Source organism: Oryctolagus cuniculus, chromosome 9 (assembly GCF_964237555.1).
Source record: "Oryctolagus cuniculus chromosome 9, mOryCun1.1, whole genome shotgun sequence".
NCBI classification, from domain to species: Eukaryota; Metazoa; Chordata; class Mammalia; order Lagomorpha; family Leporidae; genus Oryctolagus; species Oryctolagus cuniculus.
The window spans coordinates 110,102,413-110,112,128 of NC_091440.1; the positions used below are offsets into that span (position 1 = coordinate 110,102,413).

At 47.8% G+C, this 9,716-nt stretch overlaps 1 protein-coding gene across 3 annotated transcripts in view; it reads left to right on the forward strand.

Moving 5' to 3' along the window:
* The window catches only part of BORCS5 (BLOC-1 related complex subunit 5), a 111,867-nt gene extending 102,151 nt beyond the window's left edge, over positions 1 to 9,716 (forward strand). For 2 of the 3 annotated variants that reach the window (XM_008259614.4, XM_002712665.5), the window contains exon 4: positions 4,801 to 9,716. In XM_008259614.4, the coding sequence (XP_008257836.1) occupies positions 4,801 to 5,031 (231 nt within the window). In that variant the 3' untranslated portion in view covers positions 5,032 to 9,716. The remainder of the gene's footprint in view (positions 1 to 4,800) is intronic. The other variant, XM_008259615.4, reaches the window with a different exon arrangement.

Consider the following 9,716-nt stretch of genomic DNA (forward strand, 5'->3'; position numbering starts at 1 on the left):
ATAAATGAATGCAGAGAAAGTGAGCTGTATGTTGAGACCAAATAAAAATTGACCTTGAGGCTTAAAGTTAACTGAAAGCCATCACATTAAAAGCTGAACACGAGGTGGGCATTTGGCACGGTGGTTAAGTTGCTGCTCAGGATGCCCACATCTGATACCAGAGTGCCCCGCTTCAAGTCCCAGCGCTGCTCCCAGTTCCAACTTCCTGCTAATGTTCACCCTGGGAGGCAGCGAGGGCATAACTCGAATATTGGGGTGCCTGCTGCACATGTGGGAGATGTGGATGGAGTTCCAGCTCCTTCCTGGCTTCAGTCTGGCCCAACTCCAGCTGTTGCAGGCTTTTGTAGAGTGAACCAGCAGATGGAAGATCTCTCTCTCTCTGCCTTTCAAATATTAAATAAGCAAATTTTTAAGAAGCTGAAAATTACTCTTAAAGGATGGGAAAGATGGGTGACTTTTTAAATGCAATCTTGGTTAAATCTGTTAGCAGTTTTTAAAACATTTCTTTTAAAGTTTAGTGTAATAGAATAGCAAAAGCAAATTTATTGATCATACAGGTATGGATTTTGTAAACTATGGAAAACAATACCTGCTCAATTTTCTTTTGGACTATGATAAAGTTATTAAGTTTGCTTTTGACCTTCTACATATCTGTAACAAAGTTTTAAAATTTAGATCTACAATATCTTTATGAAGTGTTTTTTTTTGTTTTGTTTTTGTTTTTGTTTTTTTTTTTTGTTTTTGTTTTTGTTTTTGACAGGCAGAGTGGACAGTGAGAGAGAGAGAGACAGAGAGAAAGGTCTTCCTTTGCTGTTGGTTCACCCTCCAGTGGCCGCCGCGGCCAGCGCGCTGTGGCCGGTGCACTGTGCTGATCCGATGGCAGGAACCAGGTACTTCTCCTGGTCTCCCATGGGGTGCAGGGCCCAAGGACTTGGGCCATCCTCCACTGCACTCCCTGGCCACAGCAGAGAGCTGGCCTGGAAGAGGGGCAACCGGGACAGAATCCAGAATCCGGCACCCCGACAAGGACTAGAACCCGGTGTGCCAGTGCCGCTAGGTGGAGGATTAGCCTAGTGAGCCGCGGCACCGGCCTTGAAGTTTGTATTATGTGACACCATCTTTTCTAACTAAAATTTATAAGCCCTTTTGTAGTGTGTATCCCTCATGAAAAGTTTACCTTTCTTTGAAAGGAAAACTCATCAAGGGGCAGGCGTCATGGCACAGCAGTTAAACTCCTCCTTGGAACACCTGCATCCATATCGGAGTGCCTGGATTCAAGCCCTAGCCTTGCTTCTGCTTCAGCTTCCTGCTCATGCACACCCTAGGAGGCAGCAAGTGATGCTTCCTTCTGCTCACATGAGAAACCCAGGTAGAGTTCCTGGTTCCTGAGTGGGCATCTGGGGAGTGAACCAGCAGATGGAAGATCTCTTTGTCTCTTTCTCTGTGTTCTACCTTTCAGATAGATAGATAGATAGGAGGGAAGGAGGCTTTATTGAGAAAGGACCCTACAGGTGTCAAAGCTCGTTTTATTAGGAAATTTTTTGTAACAAAAGCTTTTGAAGTAGTGTGCTGTTATTGGAGAAGGTACCATATTTTTATTGTTAAAATGTTGGATAGCACCAAGCAGTGGTAGTAATTTCGGAAGTGGGAGGACTTGTAGGTAAATAACAATTTCAATTACTTAGTAGAGTGAAACAGTTCTCTTGGGAAACTTTGGGATGAGTTACGTGACTGTTCCAAGCTTTTCAGTAACAGAGATCTGAACAAAATCAAGCATGTAAGGGAAAACCATGTGCTGAGTTATCAGCTGGGGGGCTGAGCAGGTTTTGGACACAGCTAAGGCCTCATCAGGGTATGCTGTACCCCGCCCCTCGTGTAACAAGGCTATGTTGTGTCTATTTGGATCCCTCCAAATGGCATCCTGTTTTCTTAACCTTACCACATCCACATGCCTTGCCTCCCCTTGCTTTTCCAATCTTCTAGAAAGAGGTTTCTAGATGCAGTCGCTGTTGTAGTCCATACATATTTTGTCACTTGCACATGTTTCATTCTGTGCGCATTATGTCACTTAATCCTCACATCAGCCTGTGCAGTTGGTGCTGACATTATCCCATTTGTGGTTGAAGAAGTTGAGGCTCAGGGAGGTGAGGTAACTGCTCCGTGGTCGCAAACGTGTTCAGTCGGATGCAGGAGCCAGACGTGAACCCATTTCTGATTGGCCCTGTTCTCATTTGCAAACTCCATCTGTTTGGTCACAGGACTGCAGTGGTTATTGAGCCTCACAGCTCACAGCAGCTGCTGCTGATGAGGCGCTGCCAGCTGCAGGGCAGCAGGTGCTTGGGCCCTGCACCGACGCGGGAGACCAGGAGGAAGCGCCTGGCTCCTGGCTTTGGATCAGTGCAGCTCCGGCCACTGCAGCCATCTGGGGAGTGAGCCAGCGGATGGAAGGCCTCTCTCTCTGTCTCTACCTCTCTCTGTGACTCTGTCTTTCAAATAAATAAAATAAAATAAAGCCTCAAAAATATTGAATTAGAAGAATGCTTCGTATATTCTTGATGTAAGTTGGCTATCGGATATATGTATTGCAGATGTTTCTTCCGTCGGTACTGTTTTCATTTTCTTCAGTGTCTTTTGAAGAAAAGTTTTATTTTTTAATAATTCTGTTGCTATAACTTTAAGTTCATTGATTCTTTTTTTTTCTTCTATGGTTTTATTTATTTGAGAGACAAACAGAAGGAGAGACAGGGAGAAAGGTCTTCCATCCACTGGTTCACTCCCCAGATGGCTGCTATGGCCAGAGCTGGGCCGATCTGAAGCCAGGAGCTTCTTCCAGGTTTCCCACAAGGGAGCAGGGGCCCAAGCACTTAGGCCATCTTCTGCTGCTTTCCTGGGCTATAACAGAGAGCTGGATTGGAAGAGGAACAGCTGGGACACTAACCGGCATCCATATGGGATGCCGGCGCTGCAGGCAGAGGCTTAGTGTGCTACCCCACAGCACCAGTTCCTCATGTTAATTTTTGTGTATGGTGTGAGGTGTCCTGTCCTGGTGTTTTTTTTTTTTTTTTTTTTTTTTTTTTTTTTTTTTTTACCATATGTATATCTAGCTTTCCTGGCACACATGTTGAAAAACATTCTTCTTGGCCGGCACCGTGGCTCACTAGGCTAAGCCTCCACCTTGCGGCGCCGGCACAGCGGGTTCTAGTCCCGGTTGTGGCGCCGGATTCTGTCCCGGTTGCCCCTCTTCCAGGCCAGCTCTCTGCTGTGGCCCAGGAGTGCAGTAGAGGATGGCCCAAGTACTTGGGCCCTGCACCCGCATGGGAGACCAGGAGAAGCACCTGGCTCCTGCCTTCGGATCAGCGCGGTACGGCGGCCATTGGAGGGTGAACCAACAGCAAAGGAAGACCTTTCTTTTTGCCTCTCTCTCTCACTGTCCACTCTGCCTGTCAAAAAGAATAAATAAATAAATAAAAAAAGAAAAACATTATTCTTCCCATTCAATCACCCTGGAACTTTTGTGAAAAAAAAATCCACCATTTATGTTTAGATTTTTACACTTTTTAATTGATCCATATGTCTCTATGCTAACACCACACTACCCTGATTAATGTAGCTTTAGAATTACATGTCAAGTACTGTACACTTTCAGACTTTCTTCTTTTTCAAAATTATTTTGACCATTCTTTATACTTACAAATAGCTTACCAAGAAAAATACCTTGTAGAATTTTGATTCAAATTTCATTTGAGTCTGTTGAACAATGTGGCAAGAACTGACATTTATTTATTTATTTATTTTTACTTATTTGACAGGTAGAGTTAGAAAGGTCTTCTTTCCGTTGGTTCACCCCCCAAATGGCAACATCTTAACAATATTAAATCTTCTGATCTGTGCACATGATATAATTCTCTGTCATGGGGATCTTTAGTTTTTCATGGCAGTGTTTTATAATATTTTGTGTTATATTATTTTGTGTATTGTTGCATGGATTATACACATTTTGTTGAGTTTTCTCTTATTTCTGATACAATTTTAAATAGCATTCTTTAATTCCAATATCACTTGTTAATTATTATATAGAAATACAATTGATTTTTATATAAAAACAGTGTATCTTGCAACTTTGATAAATTCGCTTGTTTGTTTTAATTAGTCCTGGGTTGTTTGCTTCAGATTTTGCAATATACTGTCTTGTCATCTGCAGATAGACTCTTTAATTTATTCTTTTCCAATTTCATGCCTTTAAAAAAGTATTGTGTGTTTATTGCTCTGACTAGGGCCTCAAGTCAAACGCTGAATACAAGTGGTAAGGGTGAAGGAGTCCTTGGCCTGTTCCCGACCTTAGGGAGAAAAGTATCTTTCACCAGGAACGATGTATGATGTTAGCTGTAGGTTTTTCATAGACACAGGTTAAGTTTTCTCTGCCTGAGAGAAGCAAAACTTGGTCATGATGCCCGCCCCCCCCCCACCTTGGTATATTCCTGGATTTGATTGGCTGGTATTTTGGGTCTGTTTATGCAGTGGCTCAGCCAGAAGAGCCGATAGGCCCTGACCGTCAATACAAGATATTGGGAACCAGTTTGAGCACCTTCTGCAGGCACCGAATCCTGCCTTCTTCCGGGGGCAGGTCCTTCCCTGAAGACGGGGCCGGCTGCAGGGCGCGCTGCCCCCAGTACGGCCAGAGGACCTGGTCAGCTTCCGCTTGAGCCACGGGGCTCCGCTCCTCTCGCCGGACGCTGACCCGCTCGCGAGGACGTGGCTAAACAATGTGTAATGTGTTTTACTTCTCTTTGCCTTCTACAGATGGATCTGTCTGTAGAAACCCTCTTTAGTTTCATGCAGGAGCGCCAGAAAAGATACGCCAAATACGCCGAGCAGATCCAGAAAGTCAACGAGATGTCCGCCATCCTCCGCCGCATACAGATGGGCATCGACCAGACGGTGCCGCTGATGGAGCGGCTCAACAGCCTGCTGCCCGAGGGCGAGCGACTGGAGCCCTTCAGCGTGAAGCCCGGCCGCGAGCTCCAGCTCTAGGGCCCGCCCCGCCTGCCAGATGCCAGCCCGCCGAGGACGTGGCCAGAGCTCGAGGCTGGTGGACATGAAGCAGCCGAGCCGGTGAAGGGCTCACCTGGCCCTGCTGCTGTCTTTGACGCATAAGCCCTGTGCAAAACGGACCGATGAGTTCTAGGTGACAACCAGTTACATTTGGATTATTAGGAACTCTTTAAAGAACTCTGCATTGAGAATTATTTTCTATTTTGTTTTGTTTTTCACTTGAGAGTGTACGTGGCCTGGTCTGCTGTTGGGAATGGAAGCACGCAGTAAAAGGGAACATAGTTGAAGCGGCTGTGTCCTCGGTGCCCTCGGGGAACAGGACTCAGCAGACTCTGGGTGTGGGCTGGGAACATAAAGAGCTGATTTAATCGAGGTCTGAGCACTTTTCCTGTGCCTGTGCTGTTGCCTCCGTGTCCAGTCTCTCCTGGGACCCCTCTTGCTGCCCCCACGAACACTGGTTCTTTGTAGTATGCCAGTCACAGTGTCCCTTGTGTGTCATCATCGGATGCTGACGAGTCCACCCTACACCTACATCAGACTCAGGTTCACCACTGACAGCTGGTTTCCTTGAGCAGACCAGCTTGAACTTTCTGTCACGCCAGCACTAGCAAGAGTCCGATTTTCTAACACGGTTTAAGCAGCATTTGTTTTTCTTAGGCCTTCTAAACACAGGGGACATTAAGGCTTTGACAGCTGACTGCAGGGTCGTTCGTTCAGCAGACACTGAGCCCTTTTGGCATGCCAGCCGTTGTGCCAAGGATGTGAGAATGTCCAAGTAGCCCTTGCCCTTCCATTCTGGAGAGAGAAAAAATCAACATGCGGCTGAATTTCTGCAGGAGCTTAGGAAAGGAGCAGTTTAAATAGCAGAGTGCTTAGTGCAGGGCCTTCCCTGTCACAGGTGCTATGATGGAAGAAAAGCCTGGAGAAGCACGGTTGGAGGAGCGGAAGTCGGCACAAGTTGAGACTGGGGCTTAAGGAGGTCGCTGGGGCCAGGGTGTCCTGCAGGCTTCTGCCTTGTTCCCTTGACTCCTCCAAACCTCAGTAGGTGTTTTGTTTTTTATTTTTATTTTTTTAAGATTTATTTATTTATTCGAAAGTTAGAGCCACAAAGAGTAGAGAGGCAAAGAGAGGGAGAGAGAGGTCTTCCATCCAATGGTTCACTCCCCAATTGGCCGCAACAGCCGGAGCTGTGCTCATCCGAAGCCAGGAGCTTCCTCCAGGTCTCCCATGTGGGTGCAGGGGCCCAAGGACTTGAGCCATCTTCTACTGTTTTCCCAGGCCACAGCAGAGAGCTGGATGGGAAGTGGAGCAGCTGGGTCGCGAACCAGTGCCCATATGGGATGCCAGCACTTCAGGCCAGGGCGTTAACCCGCTGCACTACAGTGCTGGCCCCAAGTAGGCATTTTTAAGATGCCAGAAACACCCTTATGATATAGTTAGAAGATTAAAATTGATCCCACTTCATTTAGCATATATCAGCTACTCTTTAATCCTAATCTTCTATTTGAATCAGATGCTGCCATGCTCCAAGAACACAGAATACAGTAAAACTGGATGACAAGAGGCATGAATATTCAAGCTAAATGGAAGAAAAACTTTGAACTCAGAAATAGTGCAAAAAGTTGGTAGCTGCTAGTATTTTCTACTGCTCCTCTCCCTTCCCACCTCAAGACTGCTCATTTATTCTAAGCTGGGAGGCCCAGCTGGAAACCAGAACCACAAGAAGAGGCCCAGGAAAGTGTCTGCCCTTCTCAAAGGATGACCTTTACACCTTTTGCCTTCCTGGGGACTGGTGCCTCTGCCTCCTCACTGGGACGCTGGGTGGGCCATCCAGCCTGGCCTGAGGGAGGGGCTGGAAGCAGTGAGCTGGGGTTGGACGCCTGTTCTTTTAACCTTTCCTTGGACCCAGCTCATGAGGGAAAGAAAAAAAAGGTGGTCATTATAATGCCTTCTGATGACCAGGTTCTTTTTATTTATAAGATGTTTGTTTGTTTATTTGGGAGGAAGAGTTACAGACAGTGAGAGGGAAAGACAGAAAGGTCTTCCTTCTGTTGGTTCACTCCCCAGATGGCCGCAATGGCCAGAGCTGCGCTGATCCAAAGCCAGGAGCCAGGTGCTTCTTCCCAGTCTCCTATGTGGGTGCAGGGCCCAAGGACCTGGGCCATCTTCTACTGCTTTCCCAGGCCATAGCAGGGAGCTAGATTGGAAGAGGGGCAGCCGGGATTAGAACCAGCGCCCATATGGGATGCCGGCGCTGCAGGTGGAGGATTAACCACCTGCCCTGATGACCAGGTTCTTACTGGGGCCATTTACCATTTCTAGAACAGTTCATTGGAGGACATAAATCAGAAAGATGTATACTTTAGAAGCCAGTAGATAGCTGGGATTGAAATGCTGTGGGAGAGGTGGGTAGCAGCATTTACTGGATAGTCCACGCTGGCGCCAGGGATCTGCTTGTTGTATCTTTGCCGTTGTACGTGGAATTCCCACGTGTGAGGATCTGGTTCCCGACTATATTCAAGTCCATCGCCTTCTTCCCATACTGTGTCATGCTGTTGGGTTCTTTCTGTAGTGTTTAATGTTATCATTTCACTGTGAATTCTAACATCTTGTGTGACTAGACTGTGTCCCACCTACGCTCAAGTACTGTTTTTTCCTAATATTTTGAACTGGCAGGAAAGTTGAGAGAACAGTCCAGTGAGTGCCTGCATTGCCTTCACGTACACTGACAGGAAGTGGTGGCATTTTTGAGCCTTCGCCATTCTTGACTCTTGTTGGGTTCCTAGAGTGTGCAGAGCCCAGCTCTGACTCCAGGGCCAAGCCTGCAGTCTCAGAGAATGAAGGGCTGATCATCTAGAAAGCTGGGACAGGCGCTCAGGGCACAGGTACCGTTGTCCTCACTGCACTTAATGTGGCTGACAAGTAAAAGCACCAAATGGGATTCACTCCAAGCCTCAAAGGGCTGGGCTTGCTCAGTTCATGGCTGAACATGGCGAAGGCAGGCCTGGCCTGAAGAAGTGCGCTCAGCCAGCCAGCCAGCTTGCCATATTACAAAGAAGTTAGACAAACAAACATGAGTCCAAAGTAGAGAGGTGACAGGCTTCTTCTTACTGCATAGAAGCAGAGGAGGAGAGACAGATCTGCCATCTGCTGTTTTACCTCCTAAATGGCTAGGACTGGGCCAGGTTGAAGCCAAGAGCTTCTTCCAGGTCTCCCATGTGGGTGGCAAAGGGCCAAGCACTTGGCCATCTCCCGATGGCTTTCCCAGGCCATTAGCAGGGAGCTGGATAGGGAGTGGAGAAGCCAGGACATGAACCGGTACCCATATGGGAGCCCAGTGTCGCAGGTCGCAGCTTACTCCTCTACACCACGGCACTGGCCCCTGGAAAGAATTCTAATAAATTTACTATTTGTGGTGTACACTGATTTTGCAGTGTCAACTTGGCTAGGTTAAGCTGCATTTCCAGAATTCCCTGTTTGTTTCTGGTGAGGCCATGAGGTTCAGAAGTGGAGGGAAAGCATCAGCCATGCCCACTCGCTCAGCTGGTGTGGTTCAGGCCGTTCTGTCTCTTGCATACTGCTGTCCCTGCTCCCATGGAACCCACCCTTCAGCTTTTGCACATCGTGGGCCAGCGAGTGAGTGCCAGCTTCTGCAGCATCTGCAGGGTGAGGAAGGCGGTCAGGAGCCAGGAGAGGCCAGTGTGGGTCTTTGCTCGTTGCCTGTCTGTTGTCCTCACTCCCTGCCCCACCACGGTACCCACCTGCCTTGCCGAGCATCCGCGCTGTGGTCTGGTAGAGAAACAGCTGCGCGGAGACTTCTCACAGCTCCTGTAACTGCTTAAGAACCCTTTAGCCATTCTACACCACTGCCAGTGGCTCCTCTGACCACTGACTGGGAACATGGCACTACCAGGCCTTCCCCACCTCACTATTGCCCTCTTTCCTGTTGGATTCTGGGTATCTGAGTGATGTTTGGGAGACAGTTCTGGGTCTCTGTTGGTTAATGCCCAATGACCTGTCCGGCAGCCGTGGGATGTTGCAGGGATGAGGAAGGAGGAAGCAGCCTGGGGTCGTGAAGGAGCTCCTGCTGGGGGTTTGCAGCTGTGGTCCTGGTGGGCCCGTTTCCACGTCCCTGCCACAGGAGCGCTCTGGATGGGCTCCCAGGCCCCTCCAGACCCCAGAGGCCAGTGTCATCACTACCTGAGAACTCTGGCACCAATCAGGAGCGCTTTTACCTGTTGTCTCCCAGCTGTGGGTCAGGGCTTGGTACTGGGGGGAGCAGCCCTCCTCCCTCCGCTTAACTTAGATAAGGTGTCTGCTGGCTGCTTTCAGAACCTGTTTTGCTTATCAGTCGACTTGTTTGTGCCCTGTGCTGCATGCTCCTTATCTTATCACATGAAGGTCAGTAGAAGCTGGCCTTCACCCCTTGTATTAGATGGTACGTTTAAATGTATGGTAAATGAATCCTGGGGTTAAGAGCTAATGGAAGTACACATTTCATGTCCTTGTTTCCCTTAAAGTTTTATCATTCTTCATACATGAGCTTATGGGCTGTCTTCATATAATTGCATGCGGTCTTCACAAAGTTCATGGAAAATGCATTATGACAACTGCATGGATTACAAAACGTCTTTGTGCCAAAATAAACATATCTTTTAATTCCA